The sequence below is a fragment of the Loxodonta africana genome, chromosome 1, assembly GCF_030014295.1.
Source record: "Loxodonta africana isolate mLoxAfr1 chromosome 1, mLoxAfr1.hap2, whole genome shotgun sequence".
NCBI classification, from domain to species: Eukaryota; Metazoa; Chordata; class Mammalia; order Proboscidea; family Elephantidae; genus Loxodonta; species Loxodonta africana.
The window spans coordinates 199,435,206-199,455,508 of NC_087342.1; the positions used below are offsets into that span (position 1 = coordinate 199,435,206).

General features: G+C 37.9%; 1 protein-coding gene across 1 annotated transcript in view; it reads right to left on the reverse strand.

Moving 5' to 3' along the window:
- The window catches only part of MOXD1 (monooxygenase DBH like 1), a 119,531-nt gene that overhangs the window by 23,447 nt on the left and 75,781 nt on the right, over window positions 1–20,303 (reverse strand). The window contains exons 5-10 of the mRNA XM_064290913.1: window positions 18,909–19,088; window positions 17,613–17,715; window positions 13,374–13,540; window positions 11,769–11,960; window positions 10,134–10,193; window positions 7,564–7,706 (exon numbers count right to left, since the gene is read on the reverse strand). Of these exons, the coding sequence (XP_064146983.1) occupies window positions 7,564–7,706; window positions 10,134–10,193; window positions 11,769–11,960; window positions 13,374–13,540; window positions 17,613–17,715; window positions 18,909–19,088 (845 nt within the window). The remainder of the gene's footprint in view (window positions 1–7,563; window positions 7,707–10,133; window positions 10,194–11,768; window positions 11,961–13,373; window positions 13,541–17,612; window positions 17,716–18,908; window positions 19,089–20,303) is intronic.

Consider the following 20,303-nt stretch of genomic DNA (forward strand, 5'->3'; position numbering starts at 1 on the left):
TCCAGGGGACGGCTTTCTGTCTCTGTCAGCTCTGGAGGAAAATTCCTTGCCATCAATCTTCCCCTTGTCAAGGAGCTTCTCAGGCACAGGGACCCCAGGTCCAAAGGACATGCTCTGCAGCTGCTGCTGCTTTCTTGGTGGTATGAGGTCCCCAATTCTCAGCTTGCTTCCCTTTCCTTTTTTGTCCCTTGAGAGATAAGAGGTGGTGCAGGCCACACTCCAGGGAAACTTCCTTTATATTGGATTAGGAATGTGACCTGGGTAAGGGCGTTACAATCCCACCCTAATCCTCTTTAATATAAAATTTAAAAAAACACTCATAGCGACCCTATAGGACAGAGCAGAACTGCCCCATAGAGTTTCCAAGGAGCGCCTGGCAGATTCGAACTGCTGACCTTTTGATTAGCAGCCATAGCACTTAACCACTATGCCACTGGATACTCATACTGCTGGATGAGCCCCCTCAGTGGGAAGGCACTCAAAATACACAGTGGCCACAACAATGGTCTCATGCATACCAACGATCACGAAGATGGTGCAGGACCGGGCAACATTTTATCTACTGTACATGCGGTCGCTGTGAGTCAGAGCTAACTTGATGGCAACTAACAATAATAACATTAGCAAAGTTTATTTCGAAGCAATGTAATTTGAGGTGTTTACTTTTGCCTTCTTTTAAAAAAACTTTTTCTACATTATCTGAATTCTTTATAATAAGTACATGTGATTTCTACATATTATAAAATAAAGTGACTTTTCCTGCAAAAAAAAAAATAAATAAATAAAGCAAAGGAAGAAACAACTCCCATGATTCTTTTCCGGAAACAGAATAAATAACTCAGGAACTTTCCATCACACAAGCCTCAGTACGACTTCGTAGACAGTGTTGATGTGTGGTACGGTAGAGAATCCACAATTTATCTAAACTCATTATCTATTCTGTTATCTGATCTTTGTGAGTTTTTCTGTTTTTCCTTAAGCCTTGCCAAATCTGCAGGGGGCAGAGAAAACCTGCATCCCCCAGAACAGACAATGAAATTGAAACAGAATGTGGTTGTCTTTATTTTCCTAACAACTCATCCTCTAATCATAGAATTGCTACAGAGTGTTTACAATAAAACACAGCACCTAATTACTCATTATATTAAAAACACAAGATAAAAGATTTTGGGTAACAGACTATGTTGTTGTTGTTGTTAGGTGCCGAAGAGTTGGTTCCGAATCATAGCGACCCTATGCACAACAGAACGAAACACTGCCCTGTCCTGCCCCATCCTTACAATCATTGTTATGCTTGAGCTTATTGTTGCAGCCACTGTGTCAATCCGCCTCATTGAGGGTCTTCCTCTTTTCTGCTGACCCTGTACTCTGCCAAGCATGATGTCCTTCTCCAGGCACTGATCCCTCCTGACAACATCTCCAAAGTATATAAGACGCAGTCTCGCCCTCCTTGCCTCTAAGGAGCATTCTGGACACACTTTTTCCAAGACAGATTTGTTCGTTCTTTTGGCAGGCCATGGTATATTCAGTATTCTTCGCCAACACCACAACTCAAAGGAGTCAACTCTTCTTCGGTCTTCCTTATTCATTGTCCAGCTTTCACATGCAAATGATGTGATTGAAAATACCATGGCTTGGGTCAGGCACACCTTAGTCTTCAGGGTGACATCTTTGCTCTTCAACACTTTGAAGAGGTCCTTTGCAGCAGATTTGCCCAATGCAACACGTCTTTTGATTTCTTGACTGCTGCTTCCATGGCTGTTGATTGTGGATCCAAGTAAAATGAAATCCTTGACAACTTCAATCTTTTCTCTGTTTATCATGATGTTGCTCATTGGTCCAGTTGTGAGGATTTTTGCTTTCTTTATGTTGAGGTGTAATCCATACTGAAGGCTGTGGTCTTTGATCTTTGTTAGTGCTTCAAGTCTTTTTCACTTTCAGCAAGCAAGGTTGTGTCATCTGCATAATGCAGGTTGTTAATGAGTCTTCCTCCAATCCTGACGCCCCATTCTTCTTCATATAATGAGCACATTTAAGTGTTCTGGAATTCCCATTCTTCGCAGTGTTATCTATAGTTTATTATGATCCACGCAGTCAAATGCCTTTGCATAGTCAATAAAACACAGGTAAACATCCTTCTGGTAATCTCTGCTTTCAGCCAAGAACCATCTAACATCAGCAATGATATCCCTGGTTCCACGTCCTCTTCTGAAACCAGCCTGAATTTCTGGCAGTTCCCCATCAATATACTGCTGCAGCTGTTTTTGAATGATCTTCAGCAAAATTTTGCTTGCATGTGATATTAATGATATTGTTCTATAATTTCCACTTTCGGTGGGATCACCTTTCTTGGGAATAGGCATAAATATGGGTCTCTTCCAGTCAGATGGCCCAGGAAGCTGTCTTCCATATTTCTTGGCATAGATAAGTGAGCACCTCCAGCACTGCATCTGTTTCTTAAAACATCTCAATTGATATTCCATCAATTCCTGGAGCCTTATTTTTTGCCAATGCCTTCATAGCAGCTTGGACTTCTTCCTTGAGTACCATCGGTTTCTGATCATATGCCACCTCTTGAAATGGCTGAATGTCGACTCATTCTTTTTGGTATAATGACTCTTTGTATTCCTTCCATCTTCTTTTGATGCTTCCTGCATCGTTTAATATTTTCCCCACGGAATCCTTCACTATTGCAGCTCGAGGCTTGAATTTTTTCTTCAGTTCTTTCAGCTTGAGAAACGCCGAGCGTGTTCTTCCCTTTTGGTTTTCCATCTCCAGCTCTTTGCACATGTCATTATAATACTTTGTCTTCTCGATCCGCCCTTTGAAATCTTCTGTTCAGTTCTTTTACTTCATCAATTCTTCTTTTTGCTTTAGCTGCTCGACGCTCAAGAGCAAGTTTCAGAGTCTCCTCTGACATCCATCTTGGTCTTTTCTTTCTTTCCTGTCTTTTCAGTGACCTCTTTCTTTCTTCATGGATGATGTCCTTGATGTCATTCCACAACTCATCTGGTCTTTGGTCACTAGTGTTCAATGCATCAAATCTATCCTTGAGATGGTCTCTAAATTCAGATGGGATATACTCAAGGTCATATTTTCGCTCTCATGGACTTGCTCTGATTTTCTTCAGTTTCACCTTGTGCTTGCACATGAGCAATTGATGGTCTGTTCCACAGTCAGCCCCTGGCCTTGTTCTGACTGATGATATTGAGCTTTTCCATCGCCTCTTTCCACAGATGTAGTCAATTTGATTTCCACCTGGCGAGGTCCATGTGTATAGTCGCCGTTTATGTTGGTGAAAGAAGGTATTTGCAATGAAGAAGTCGTTGGTCTTGCAAAATTCTATCATTCGATCTCCGGCATTGTTTCTATCACCAAGGCCATATTTTCCAACTACTGGACCTTCTTCTTTGTTTCCAACTTTTGCATTCCAATCGCCAGTAATTATCAATGCATCTTGATTGCATTTTCGATCAATTTCAGACTGCAGCAGCTGATAAAAATCTTCTAGTTCTTCATCTTTGGCCCTAGTGGTTGGTACGTAAATTTGAATAATAGTCATATTAACTGGTCTTCCTTGTAGGCGTATGGATATTACCCTATCACTGAGAGCACTGTACTTCAGGATAGCTCTTGAAACGTTCTTTTTGATGATGAATGCAACACCATTCCTCTTCAAGTTGTCATTCCCAGCATAGTAGACTATATGATTGTCCGATTCAAAATGGCCAATACCAGTCCATTTCAGCTCACTAATGCCTAGGATATTGATGTTTATGCGTTCCATTTCAATTTTGACGATTTCCAATTTTCCTAGATTCATACTTTGTACCTTCCAGGTTCCGATTATTAATGGATGTTTGCAGCTGTTTCTTCCCATTTTGAGTCATGCCACATCAGCAAATGAAGGTCCTGAAAGCTGGACTCCATCCACGTCATTAAGGTTGACTCTACTTTGAGGAGGCAGCTCTTCCCCACTCATCTTTTGAGTGCCTTCCAACCTGGGGGGCTCATCTTCCAGCACTATATCAATGTTCTGCGGCTATTCATAGGTTTTCACTGGCTAATGCTTTTCAGAAGTAGACTGCCGGGTCCTTCTTCCTAGTCTGTCTTAGTCTGGAAGCTCAGCTGAAACCTGTCCTCCAGGGTGACCCTGCTGGTATCTGAATACTCGTGGCATAGCTTCCAGCATCACAGCAACACACAAGCCCCCACAGTACAACAACTGACAGACACATGGGGAAACAGACTATATGATATTCCTTTTCAATATTGTACCCTGAAACCAAATTAGCAATATCCCTTTGAGCAAGAGAGAAAAAAGCATCCAAGCCATTTTCTCTCCTTCTGATCTTTTAGCCAGCACCTTGTTGGTTTGGCCTTCAACATCATTTATGTCACTGTGATGATGAACTAGGCTTGGAAGTCTGATTTAGAATTGAAACATGTATTTTAAAATAGAGGCTCTTTTTTCACTTGTAATTTTTGAAGAATAAATAAATTTAACCATGAAGTTAAATCGGTTTATGTGGGCAATGGCATCTCAAAACTGGCCTTGTTCTATGAAGCAATTCCCTCTCTTTCCAAATGATGAAAAACTCAACTTCCATATTTCCTGGGGCAGGCCAAAAGTTGGGACACTGTCAGGGCTTGTTAGGAAATGGGAGCTGAGCATTTGGGGAGGCTTCACACAGGTTAGAACACAAAAGATAATCACTGGGCCACAGAATGCACTTCATTCATTTCGTAAACATATGGCTTTGAATATCCGCTTTTCACATTTTCTAAAATTACTCTGGAATGGGAAAAGTTTCTATTCAATATATAAAAATTATGTCAAAAGAAAAAATGACAAAGTCTCAGTAAGGAATGATTTAATATTTACCAATATTTTCAAAACAAGACTACACCTTATTTTTCATAGAGTGACGTTTTATCTGCCAAGTTTTTGTTTAGTTGCACATGGAATTATTTACTCTTCGCATAAAGGCAGCAGAATATATTCATAAGTCAGGAGATCAGAATATAAACCCCTGCTTCCTCATTCATTATACACCGTGTGATGCTGAAGAATATTTTAATCTCTTACTATTTCACCCTCAGTAAAACTGGGATAGTGTGTCTTGCTCTACCTGTCACAATTGTGTAAAAGTAAATTAAAATGAAATCACCCACATGAAATACTTGGTAAACTACAAACTAACTTATATATGCCTTTTGCTATTCGTATTTTATTACTTTTTTATGTTTTTTGTTAGTCATTGGTTGTTTGGATAGGAACTCAGTAGAATGTATCTCCCAAAGGTAAGTTTAACTAAGAAAGCAGAGTGTTTTTACAATCCGTAATTTATAATTCATATTTATGCAAAAAAAAGTAGACAATATTTATGTTCTTCAGCATCTCATCTTCACATCCTCATGAACTGGCTTTTTAGTGTCCCCTTAAACACACTCCCTCAAAAATCTGTGTGAGGCCGTTGACTAATTACATATGTCTCTTTCGTTTTGATAAGTTACAATTTTTAGAAAATTCTTCCTTATGTTAAAACAGAATCTACTGTCCCTAAATTTCTACTAATCATCCTAATTCTTCTATCCAGTATTACTAAGAATAGACAAAATCATTTTTTTTAACATTAGTTTTAATACATCCACAACAGAATTCTGTTTCTGCTTCAAACATGTTTCCCTAACGCTATTCATACATCACCATTGAGCCTTTATTTTTCTCTTTGCCTTATCACCTCCTCGAGATACAATCTGTCAAAAAGTTCTGTAGGTGCTTCCTTCAAAAGATAACCTGAACATAACCACTTTTCATCACCTCTAGTGCCACCATTTTGGCCCAAGGCTCCAGCACCTCTCAACAGGACCATCACAATAGTCTCCAGATCGATATTCTTTCCTATCTTGCCTTCCTAATGTCCTTTCTAAAACCCAGCAATCAATTGACTTTGTTTATACATAAATGCTTCTCTTTGCACTTAAAACCTGAAGTCCTTATCCTGCCTACAAAGTCCAACATGATCTGGTCTCATTTGCTCTCAAACCTCCTCACTTACTCTCTGCCTTACTTCACCACTCCGGCCCAACTCACCTTCTTGCTGTTTCTTGAACACGCTAGGTTCACATCCACGTTAGTGCCACCACACTGGGTCTTCTATTGGAGAATATACTTGTAGATCTTTCCAAAGACAGTTCCTCATGGTTTAGGTCTCCGCTCAAACACTGCATCCCCAGAAGGCCTTCACCACTCTATTGGAAGTGGCCACACACCACTTTCACTGTCTCCATTGTCTTCATAATATCTACCACTAACACTTTATATTTATACTTGTTTGTTTATTACCTCTCCCCCCTCTAGAATATAATCTCAAGGGGGCAGAAATAATATTTATCCTGTTTATTATTTTAGCTTCAGTGGTTCCTATAATATGTAATTGTGCTGAAAAAGTCAGCATAGCAGGCCTGAAACTGTCGATTCTGACTCATAGCGACCCTATAGAACAGAGTCCAACTGCCCCATAGGGTTTCCAAGGCTGTAAATCTTTATGGAAGCAGATTGCCACATCTTTCTCCCACAGAGCGACAGGTGGGTTCAAACCACTGACTTTTCAGTAGCAGTCAAGTGCTTAACCATGGCGCCACCAGGGCTCCTAGTGTTGCTATAACAGAAATACAAATGAGTAGCTTTAACAAACAGAAATTTATTGTCTCACAGTTTAGAAGGCTAGAAGTCGGAATTCAGGCCGCCAGCTCTAGGGAAAGGCTTTCTCTGTCTGCTATGGGGGAAGGTCCTTGACTCTTCAGGTTCTGTTCCTGGGTTCCTTGGTGATCTTCATGTGGCCTGCCTCTATCTTGCCCCATTTCTGCTCTTTTATATCTTGAAAGAGATTGATTTAAAACACACCCTACCCTAATACTGCCTCATTAACATAACAAGGAAAACCCATTCCACAAGAGATCACAACCACAAGTATAGGAGTTAGGATTCGCAACACAAAACACAATCCCTAACACCAGCCAAGGTTCAACCTTGCAGGAGAACATTTAGATTGTCATGGTGCGTGCAGGCAGAGGATGCCTGTGTGACCAGCTTCCAATGGCTTCTCAGGGTGCTGAGGCTTTAATGAGAGTCCCAGCAGATAAACTGCATACGTGCTGTCACAATTAGATGCTGGTGGAATTAAGCATGTCCTGTGTGATTCCACTAGGAGAAGACTATTGGAAGCTGGCACCTACTTTCCTCTGGGCTTTGCCCTGTGTGCCTATTTCTTTGGTTGATTTTGCTTTGTATCCTTTCATCTTAATAAACATTAGCCATGAGTACAACTATGTGCTGAGCGCTGTAAGTCCTCCAGCAAGTCACCAAACCTGGGGTGGCCTTGGGCACCTAGGACACAGCAACTAAGAAACTTATTTCATTTCCCCAAGTTCAAAATAATTGAATGGAATAGCATATATAAAAGAATCCCATAGCATGGTAATGAATCAGATATAAAAATAAAGCCCATCCTTCTCTGAAGTATATTACCCATACCAGGAAATCCATTTACTACTTACGTGACTGGTCTGTAGATCTCTCTAACGCCAATGAACTGAAGTTGTTCCATAATATCTGGAATACTTGCACACCGAGTAAGATTAATTCTTGGGTAATAAAGAAGGTAGGAGAGACACATTTCATTCCTGGTGCTTAGTCCTCCCTGAAATTGGAGATATTTTATGTAGAAAACTATATGTTCTATCAGCTGTGACACTTATAACACCCAAGCCCCTTATGTTACACTGTTTCTTCCAACATTGAAACATAATAAATCTTAAAGCTAAAGAGTAATAATCCAAATGGCAATTTGCCTTTCAAGAAAGTAGTGACACATTTAACAATTAATAGAATTATTTCCATCTGTAAAAAGTTGCCTTTGTTAATTAATCTAATAATCTCTTTAAGGTTCTACTTATAGGATGTAAAATTCTCACCACGGTGAACATTTCAGAGGTTCACGGGGATGTTTGGTTAACGTGATACCAATCAGTATGACAGAATTTTTGCCTTGATTTCACTGAGTGTTCTATAAACTTATCATCATGTACGTAAACATCAGCACTACATACCGTAGGGAGCACAGATTTCACATTTTGAATATAAGCAAATTAATTACCTACTAAAATTAATTACCATAGCTTTAATAAGCCTTAATATGCAGTAGCTCATTTCCCACCTTGTTTTTCTTTTATACAATGTATTTCCTATTCTTAACGAGCCCTGATGGCACAGCTTTCACGTTCTTGGCTGCTAAACTATAGAGTCAATGTTTTGAACCCACCACTTCCTCCATTCTGTAGGCGAAAGATGTGGCAGTCTGCTTTCATAAAGATTGAAGCCTTGGAAACCCTATGAGTCAGTTCTACTCTGTCCTATTGGGTCACTATGAGTTGGAATCCACTTGACGGCAACAGGTTTGGGTTACTGCCTATCCTTATACCTTTGCTCTTTCATGTAGATTTTAGGATCAACTTGTTCCACGTGAAAGCAAAAACTGTAGAATTTTTAGAAAATAAAAGATAGCAAAAAATCTTTGTAACTTTGTGCAGGTGAAGATTTCCTAGGTAGGATACCAAAAGTCCAAATCATAAATCTCTTGGATTTTTTTTTTTACGGAATTACATGAAATTTATAAATCAATTTGAATAGAAAGAACGTTTTTATCTTACTGAGCTTTCTGATCCATGTACATTAAAATCTCTCAATAGAAATTTATAATTTATTTCCACAGAGATCGAACACATCTTATGTTAGATTTTATTTCTATATAACTTACCATTTTAAGTCATATTTTCTAGCAGACATTTGCTTGAGCACTAAAATACAATTCATTTTATATTTTACCAATTCTGGCAAGAGGTTTGAGGCAGAAAAATCACTGTATCTGTGAATAACGTGTTTGATTCTTCCTCTACGATCCTCTATCTCCTTTTTTTCCTTTTCCAGCAAAATGCTGAATGGAAGCAGTATTAATATTCTTCTCTCCTTCCAGATATTAAAGAAATGTTTCTAATATGTCATTAAGGCTGATATTTTTCTACAGATTTCTTATAGCTAGGCTGCATCTGATTAAGGCAATTCCCTTCTATTCTTGGTTTGTTAAATGTCTTTTTTTTCATGAATGACTTAAATTTATGAATGCCTTTTCTACCACTAGTGAAATGATCATATGTCTTCTTCCTTTAATCTCTTAATGTAGAATGAAGTTAATATATTTTCTAATTTAAGCCAATTTTCCATTCCTTAGTTAAACCAAAATTATTCCTAACAGTACATTTTTATATATAATCTTTTTTATACAAAAGATATTTCCATTTAGTGCATGTAACTGGTTTCTCTCATACTGTCCTCATTAAGTTTTATTATTAAGATTATGTCAGCTGCATAAAATAGAGTTGGTGGGAGGTGTTCTCTTTTTGGGTCCTCTGGAAGAAATTGGGTGAGGCATGAATTATTTCTTGAATATTTGGTAGAACTCCCCGTTAAATCTGTTGGCACGAGATTTCTCTTTGAGTCACATGCCCCAAGATCAAGGAAACAGAAATTCTTCCTTTTGAAGTCCTGATTTGTCTGATTAAGTCCAGACTCAAGTAGATACTCATTTAATGACCATAAGTCTCTTATTAACAATATTTGGTTAGGAGAAGATGAGAAAACAAAGGATAACTTTTCATAAAAGGGTCAATAAATTATATCACATATATTATCATAGTATCATTAAACCAAAACCAAACCCATTGCCATTGAGTCGATTCTGACCAAAAGCAACTCTGTAGGGCAGAGTAGAACTGCCCTATAGGGTTTCCAAGGAGCACGTGGTGGATTTGAACCGCCAACCTTTTGGTTAGCAGCCATAGCTCTTAACAGCTACACCACCAGGGTTTGCACATAGTATCATCAGTTAATATTACCTCTGATAAAAAGCTAAAACATCTCTGATTTTACTTTTATAATACTTCATGCTCAAGACTTTCATGAATTTTATTTCCAAATGGGAATACTGTTTTACTCTTTTTTTTTATTCTTCTAAAATCAAAGTTTATTCCTCTCTCCTCAGAAATGAATAATAATAATAATAGTTTCTTACCCAAGTCATTCGTGCTCTATCTTTTGTGTTGTAGCGACACTCAGTAATTAGGTTATCTCCCTAAAACATAAAAGTAAAAGCTTTCAGATTGAAGCTTTATGCTTCAATATGCTATAATAACCCAGCTAACAAACAAGGTTCTCTGTGTTCAGGCCAGACACTGTCACTTACTAGCTGCATGGCCTTAAATAAGGACCTGAACCACATGGGAACAATTTGTTCATCTAAATAATGATGAAAATAGCACTTATTTTTCACCTTTATTGTGAGGAGATTAAATGATACAAAGCATGCTTAGTCTTCAGCACAGATTAAATGCTTAAAAAATGTTACCATAGATACTACTGTGTTTACTTCATTTGAAGGTTTTTAACCATGTCTTTGTTTCCTTACAACTGAATTGTGAGGTAAATTAACAGTAATTTGTTGTTCTAGTGCCTTCCAACCTTTTAAACATTACAGTATGAGCAGAAAATAATATGTTTATGGATCACCACTCAGGTAAATGGAGGAGGCTTCTCATGGGCTAGAGGCAGCCAGCCGTGGGTACTAGCTTCCCTAGTACACCTGCTCCCTGCCTGGCTCTCAGAGGGCCCCAAGATCAGTACCTTAATGCACATATACCCTACTTGTGGCATACCAGTTAGGAAACCCTGAGATAACACCATAAAGTTGGTTGGGAAGCCCCAAGATAACACAATACAAGAGAGTATAGCCATTAAGAATCTTGAAGGATCATCTTTCCACTCTTAGGGTGTGTTCAAAGAATTTCTGAAAGGAATACAGGCCCAGAGCTGTGGATTTAAGGGATAGTCATTAGAAAAAAAGAGGGACCCCTCCTCTTTCTAACCTTTTTTTGCTTTTTCGCCTTCTCACTTAGTATCATATTATGCTGTGCCTTCTCCCTGAGAGCTCATCCCATTTACACATCCCCATCCTCAGCACCATGTAGAAAAGATATTGATATTACTCTCATTTCATAAATGGTGTGAGAATTCTATACATTTAGGAATGGAATAAGGGTAGAAAATCACATGACAATTGAGCCTGTATTATTATGCAATAAAAAAATTTTACAAAATAAAGAATCATAAAATTAAAAAAAAAATTATCCTCACAAGGCATAAGACCCTTCTATCTTTGCACCATAAACATAAGTATTGTTGCAAGCTGGATTACACGGCACGGTGTAATTAGCTAAGTCACAATACCTTCATCAAATGAAACAATTATCATTATATTCATTTTGACTGAAATGAAACTTCTAAAAATTATTGTATCTATTCAAGATGGCATAAGAAAACATCTGATTCTATTACCTCAATTGCAACCCAAAAGATTCCTAACTGGAAAGTCAAATCTGAAAACAATAACATTTTGTGCTCAGAATCTGAGTTCATTTTTAAAATCAACAAGTTGAACTGCCCCTGGGAACATTAAGATAAATGAGTTTCAAGTCTGGAAAACGGATCAAACACATTCCAACTGGGTTGTGCAACACCCACAGCGGGTGGCTTTAAAAATATGGATACAATGAGCCATTAATTTCACTAGTAGAAACCTTACTAAATCTCAGCAAATAAAAGTCTCATGACGATCCTAACATTCAGTGAAAAAGAACAAAAACATTCATACTGGTAAGATTGTTCGCTCTTCCTTTAGATACTGAAACTCCTGGAAATTGAAGTCAAAATCATCATCATAAGAGAGTAATTTCATCTCCTCCCCTTTCCGAAAATGACGCAACCTGATTCCTCTGCCCGCCAGGTGAGCGTGGAGGAGAACTGCGAACACGTGGATCCCACTTGGCTTTTCAGCTTCCAGAGCCTGCAGGGGACACAGAGGAAGACCTGATTAGCCCAAACAAGTCATGTTCAGACAGTTTGTGTTTGAAGGTACTTGGAGGGACAACTGAGAAGAGTAGCTAAAGAAATCTGAGTAAATGCGCAACATTTTAATTTGGCTTTTTCATGACTTATCCCTAACAACATGGTCTTTGTGATGCAATATTTGGCAGGAGAAAAGAAAGGGAACTAATGCTTCCTGAGGTCCCTCTCCTAAATCTTATCTTTCTTTTTCCGTCTTTTAGAAGATAAAGGGATAGTCAAAACTTCTAGCGAAAAGATTTCAATATGTTACTAACCTGCACATCCCAATTCTTAAAGGGACAAACTATTCTCACTTTTCCAGATGAGAAAACAAGAGGGTCTGAGAAAATAAGTGAATTGCCCCTGGTCCCACAGCTAGAACATACTGTCATGGCAATTTGAATCGTGGTCTAAATAACTCAGGAGAATATTATCTTTCTAATTCACCAGCCTGCCATACTGTCCACAGCCACAGGATAATGTAGCCCATAAAGAATATGAGCCATGGAAAAAAGCTATCAATAGAAGCAATCATTATTAAATACTTATATATGGTTTTCTCTTATCCAATTTATATTTTTGTTATTAGCTATTCTTGCTCTTTCGTTAAAGAAGGGAACTGTAAAGCAGGGCAAAAAAGGAAAAAATATATTAAAATGAATGAAGGAAAAATGAATATGAATAAAAGGTAAAAGAAAAAAAAAGAAGAGGAGGCAACACAAAGGTGGAAATTGTAAAAGATAAAGTGCCCGATATGAAATAAAACAAGGAGTAAGGACTAGGAAGAAAAACACCCTGGAAGTTATTCTTTTCTTCAGAATTCCACTCCCTGGTGGCACAATGGTTAAGTGCTGGGATGCTAAGCAAAATGTCAGAGGTTCAAACCCACAAGCCACTATGTGGGAGAAAAGACCAGGCAATCTGCTCCCATAAAGATTCTAAAACCAAAAAGCAAACCCGTTGCCATAGAGTCAATTCCAATTCATAGCAATCCTATAGGACAAAGAAGAACTGCCCCATAGGGTTTCCAAGGAGTGGCTGGTGGATTCGAACTGCCAGCCTTTTGGTTAGCAGCTAAGCTCTTAACCACTGCACCAACAGGACTCTTCCCTATAAAGATTACAGCCTAGGAAACCCTACAGAGCAATTCTACTCAATCCTATATGGTCTTACTTGACTCAACAGCACATAACAACAACTACAGCCTTCACTTTTTAAAAAGGCAATCAAAGGTCCTACTAAAATTTTAATGGGTTCACAATGTGATGACTAGAACGGGATCAATAATTAACAAGCATGAAGTTTTTACAATACAGTTTCTAAGAACATCAATGTATCTGTAAATAGCAACTCAGACTCAGAAGCTGCCTACCTCTTCTAGGCACTCCAGAGTACAGTGACCCTCAGATCGGAACTCAGGCATCCCTGGAGGTATGGTATGGAAGAGGCTTACCCAGAGGCCAGCCTCGATCACCCCAGCATCGTATTTCCTTGTATCAGTTGTATGAAGTAACCTCAGTCCTGAATTATCTATTAATCCTGGAACAAGAGCACAAAAGCAAAATTGAATTTGAGTTCTTAAAAAAAGTTCTCCATATTCAGTTGAAATGGGCTCATTAATTTTCCTTAAAATCTCACAATGCAAAGGAAGAAAATCAGAGATTAACTGGGGACAACATTCAGCTTCACAAACATACTGTCCACAACCACTTTGGACTTACACGGCACACTACGGGAGAAATGTTTGTTATCCAGCTGATACATTCCACTATTCTCTCACATGGCAAAATGAAAATTCTAAAACCACTTATTAGGATATAGATTAACTTAGCAAAAGTTTTATATTGTTCGGAGGCAAAGTTCAATGATATTTACTTAGAGGTGAAAGTCCTTTGGTCTAGAAGTTATCTGTTGATGGAGAAAAGCACCAAAGGTTAACTTTCTCTTTTTATACTTTATCACCATTCTCCAGTCACCCAAAAACAGTTATTCAATAAACAGTTATTAAGAATCTATGATGTGTACAGCACTATACTAAGCTCTGTGGAGATTAGAAATAAATAAGACACACTCCTTGCTGTCACCAAAGCTATCATAAGGAAGAGACTATGAGTCTCAATCACTTCATTAATCTATTGAACTAACTGAAATTAACTGACTCCCTTCTGCAGTGGTGATTTACCTACCCGCGACTACCAAATTGATGCTTTCCCCTCATTTTGCTTTTTCATCTTCTTTAAATTGATCCACTTAATCTGCTGATCGTTAATCCTTCTTTGCTAAACACCAAGTCTTTATACTAGTTCTCATTTAATATTATACATCCCACAAATTTATGCACGCACACATACTTAGAAAATATTCATTACCAGAATGCTGAATTGAACTATCCCAATAATTATCCTAGGAAATCTGTATCTCTCGACCTCTTTAATAGCTTTGAAAAAATGCAAGCTTCTTCTGCTTAGTGCTTTGTTATTATGAACATACATTAATTATTTGTTGTTGACTTGGGTTTGTTCAGATCTTTAGGGTCACCATGAGGAAGTACTGTGATGATTAAAAACACCGGTTCTGGAGCTGACTTTCCCGGCTTCAAATGCCAGCTCTGCTGCTTACTAGGTGTAAGACCTTGGAAAAGTTACTTAATCCTTCTGTGCTTCAGTTTCCCAATCTGTAAAATGGCCTTAATAGCAGTAGTACTAACTCATAAAATTGACATGAGGCTTAAATGCAAAGCATTCAGAACAGTGTTTGGCACATATTAAGTACTCAATAAATGGCAGCTAGTCCAAAGAAAAAAAAATTTTTTTTTTTTTTTTTTTTTTAGTCCAAAGCATCTTCAGGTTAAAGAGTATGTCTTTTCATCTTTGTATGTCTAGTGTCTGGTGGTCAGACACATACCAGGGACTCATTCTTTTGTTAAATAAATCATGAAAATCAATTCTTATTTTATATTATCACCAATGCACATATGAATGTACATTACAATGGGGACTGTCTGTCCTAACTCTAGAATATTCTTTGGACATATCTTGGACAATTTTGTTTTGTGTTTTATATTTCTTTTAACCTGCCTCCTTATTATAACAGATGGGGTAAAAGTTAAGGAAGAATTCCAGTTGGGTCCTCCTGTAGTTAGGTTCATTCATCGCATTACCTGTTTGGACCACTAATACGTTATCTAGTGAAACAAAGTAATAATTTATTAAGTAAATAAAAAGTGCTTATTAAAAAGAACATTTCTAGTAATCCAAATCCACATGTTTTTGGAGGTAAAATTAACATAACTCTAAGACTGTATTCTAATTATGAATATGAATAAAAACAGTACTAAAATCTTGAGTTCTATATTAACCTATTCGCAGAATAAGCTTACATTCCATTTTTGCATTGAAACATCATGTGAAAGTGAACTTGACTGAAAACCGACAGGCAAATCTATCAAATATTCCACCTTTACAATACTTTATAAAAGAAGTGATTCATGTTGAATTTCTAATTGCAGAATTATTACACATTATATAGAACACTATGGAAACCCTGGTGGCCTGGTGGCATAGTGGTTAAGTGCTACAGCTGCTAACCAAAAGGTCGGCAGTTTGAATCCACCAGGTGCTCCTTGGAAAGTGTGTGGGGTAGTTCTACTCCATCCTATAGGGTCGCTATGAGTCGGAATAGATTCGACAGCAACGGTTTTGGTTTTATATAGAACATTCCTTTTATGAATAATATAAAATTAAAAATGTAAAAATTTTTAAGAATAAAATTTGCAATATAAACATAGGACATTCAAGAGTCTTTCTCATTATTATTACAAACAATTTTTATAGACAAATATATTTTCATGGATATGTAGCCTTTAGAATTGGTAATAGGTTTTTTGAAAGTATTTTTTTGGTTTTATGAAAGTTTTTAACTTTAATTCTTATAGATTCAAGGTTCAGAGTAAGGGACATGACTTATGGGTGAAAAATTAAAGTGAATTCAGAGAAAGTATCTTGTGTGAATCACTTTGGGCAGTTAAAGCAATTTATTAGCTTGTTAATAAGCACAATTATCTTGGAAATTACTTTTAATTTAGAGAAACATTACTGCTGAAAAATCTCACAACGTTACCCCTCCTTACAATCTATTTTCCATGCGGCAGTAGTCGGAGTAGTTTTTTCAAAATACGAATTTCAATATTTGACTCCACCGCATTAAACTCTTCAATCACTTCCCATTGCCTTTAGGATAAAGACCAAAATGTTTACCATGGCCTACAAGAACTTAGATGGTCTGGTGTTGCCTTGATCTCCCAGCTCATCAGCTCCTTTCTTCATCTCTACCCTAGCACATCCAGTCACCCAGATGAATAGTTTGCTTCCTGGAGGAAACCTTTCTGCCCCCACTCCCCAGCCTACACATATGTTTATAGCTATATTAGCTCACCAATGTCTCACAGTGTCAGGCACCTCTCCTTGGGACCAATTAGAATATATATAAATTTATATTAATTGGTCTGATTATTTGGTTGTTTCTCTTTCCTGCTAGACTATAATATCCACGAGAGTGGGGGCAGTGTCCCTTTTTATATTCAAGCACAGGCCTGGCATATAGCTGGTTCTCAGTGTTTACTGAATAACTGCATAAATCAATGCAAAATAATAACTGAGTTACTTCTTCTTACAATTCCATACTGAAGCTATCATTTTGGGGGTTTTAGAATTTTACATAAGTAATCTTAAATATCAGATGTACAAACTTCTATCCCTTCTCTCCAATATTATATTACACAGAGTCATTGCATAAATATTTCTTGAGTATATTTAGAGTTTGCCCATCACACAACAAAATGCTTAGTACTTTTTAATGTGATGAATAGTAGTATTTTCATATGTTGAGTTAGAAAATATTCTATAAGCCCTAGATATTTAGAATAAATTTATAACCCCCTCCCCAAAAAATCCATTATACAGGTCCTGGTAAGTAGCAGGCAAATGTGTTCTAAGATTCGTGACAGCACATGCTCACGTGCCTGGTTGGCTTTGGTTAATGTCTGTCGTCTAGGTGTAATTATTAACAGCATCCTTTTTCACTCTAAAAAGTATCTTAATTTGGATGATAAATGTGTAAACTAACTCTACTATCCACCACCCTTCTGTCAGTTTGTCTTACCGTGGTGATTTGCATGCTGGAAGCTACAAGACTGGTGTTTCAAATACCAGCAGGTTTAGCCATGGTGAACAAGTTTCATCAGTTTCCAGTCTAAGAAATACTAGAAAGGAAAGCCTGGTGACATGCTTCCAAAAATCAGCCAGTGAAAACCATATGGGTCACAACAGAATATTTTCCAATACCGTGTTGGAAAATGAGCCTCCTAGAATGGAAGGCACTCAAAATACACAGTGGCCACAACTACGAACTCGAGCATACCAATGATCGCGACAGCGGCGTAAGGCTGGACAATGTTTTGTTCTGTTGCACATGAGCTTGTGATGAGTTGGAGCCAACTCCATGGCAACAACAACAACACTAGCATAGGCTGCTATTTCGTTTCAAGTCCATTAACACAAGAGTTACAAAACATTTCAAAAGCATGGATGAAATATAAGAAGAGTACACTCACCTTCCTTATAAGTTGGGTTGTCATAATGGACCTCCAGGAGCACATAGTGAGGGTCTAACGGAGTACCAAGGGATAAGCCAACATGAGGTGGATAGGAAAAGCCCTAAATGTGGAGAATTGCATTAGTCAGTGTCCTATAAAAGTCCTAAGGGCTTTACTCCACTCAAAACTCAACCATTCTCAAAGGTATTTCAACATTCTGGAACTCCATTAATCTATAATTGATCAAATAAAATGGCTTAAAGAAAAAATCACCTCCTTAAAAAATGGAAATAAGCCACTTTCACATTAAAGATAGTGTATATAGCTTTACTTATAGGTACAGGTAGTCCCTGACCTAAAATATATCCGAGTTATGACAAACTGCACTTAACGACTGTCAGTGTATCTGGAACATTGCATTTTCCTGGGAAGAAGTTACAGGAAAAAGCATGCAGGGGATATGGAAAAAATTACTGAGTTATGTGAACACACTCCAAGCATCTGATCAAGATAATATGATGGAAAAGATCATTCACATAGCAAGAACACTGAATTTAGAACTTGGTATTGTCAATGTGGAACAACTCATAAATCACGAAGAGGGGGAATTGACAGATCGGGACTTAACAGATTTTGAAGAGGAAAGAAATGCTGAAGAAAAAAGAAATAATGAGGAAGAAGGAGAGAAGTTGTCAAAAATTTTTACAGAGAAAGCATTAGCTGGGTTTTTTTAAACTAAATCACGGGCTTCAGTTGCTTGAAAACATGGACCCAAATGCTGAACACTTTGCTAAAGTCAGTGGGCAGATTCAAGAAACAGTGGATGTTACTGCAAAACGTAGAAAGAAAAAAAGAAAAGGACGGTACAGACAACTCTCACTAATTTTCTGACTAAAAATGCCATCTCCATTCCCAGGGATAATCCAGATGACCCAGAACCTTTCACAAGTAGAGTTACTACCACAACTGACAAAATGCCAATGTTGTCCAACTCTTCCTCATTGTTGGAGTAAATTTTTATGATTTGCATATTTTTATGGTTGTATGTATGCATTAAAATATATCTGTAAGTTTACATGTAATGTTTTCAACCCCCAAAGACAAAGATTGGATTTATAAACATACCGATAATAAAAGACAATAATAATAATAAAAAAAAAAGGTATTCAACTTATGTCAGAATCGACTTAAAATGGAGTTGTCAGAACAAAACCCTGTTTTAAGTCAGGGACTACCTGTATTCAAATCACATTTGGGGCAGTGGCGGGGCATGGACAATTAATTGTGTTACGTCACAGTAACCACTAGCCCCACCTCTCCACCAATGGCCCAGGCAAAAATAACAGTCTCGCAGGTGAGGAAGGCATCAGGCATGTTCGGGTGGTAGCACTCGTGGCCGTAGTCCAGGACACTGTCGTTGAAGTTGCTGCTGCACTGATACAGCAGGATGTGATGGACCAGGCTCTCGTGGCCTCTCTCTATCACTGGCTCAACCTAGGCAAGCACAAACAAGAGGACGGATGTGATACAGAAACCATCCCACAACATCCTACGAGGAGCATGAAACTTGCAAAAATGATTATTAAAGGATTATTACCCTTTATCATTTTTCAAAGTAGTTTTTAAAGAAATATTCTTTTCAATTATGTAAAATTTATGTGCTTCAGATGTAATTTGTTCTGGAGATGATGACAAATGATGATGATGACGACAGGGACAACGATGAAGAAAACCATTTACTGCAAGAATCATAGGACTTTACTAATCTGTTGTTTTTTTTATTTAAATTTTGTTTCCTTTACTCATTCCTCACAACAAGTGTTTCAAAATGTGATTGCTCTCTCCCAGGGTTCACTCTCTCTCAGTCTCCCTCTCTCCCACCTCACAATGTTGTTGTCTTTACTCACACCAGCTGAAGGTGACAGACCATGTCTCATTCATTTTTATATACCTTATGCTGAGCATAACGCTAGGCTCAAAGTAGGCCACAATAATGGATATTTTTATTTTAGTGATTAAGACTGAGCTCTAATAACAATTTTACTATTAGAATTTGAGGGAGGTCAAAAAAAAAAAAAAAAACACTAACATTGTGCTCCTGTGACACTGCTCTAATTAGCAAAGGCAAACTAAACCCAGTTAAAATCGAATGGGCCATGAATTGGACCTGATATTAAAAAGCATTATCCATGTGAACGTGCTCCTTCCATTGTCCCCTCTGTCATTCCCTTCATAACACCTGCCCACTTCAGTCCAGGAACCTGGGGACCAACTGAGAATGACCTAAGCACATCCTACCATGCTAAACCAAAAAAAACAAACCCACTGCAGTTCAATCGATTCCAACTGCTGGCTACCCCATGTGTTACACACTAGAACCGCTCTATAGGTTTTCTTGACTATAATCTTTACAGAAGCAGATCATCAGGACTTTCTTCCGCAGTGCTGCTGGGTGGGTTTGAACCACCAACCTTTAGGTTAATAGTCAAGCACAAACCATTTGCATTACTCAGTGACATTCTGATATCCCAGAGATCTTTATATCCAGAGGAAACGGGAGCTGCATGCTTAGCCTAATTGGGCTGTAGGTGGTGGTATCAGTTACAGGGTTCTTTGAATTTTCTGTTCAACTGGTGAAGAAGCCCTGGTGGTCCCCTAAATTTCCAAGAGTTCAGCTGCCTTAGAGTTCATCAACACTTTGGTTTTTGG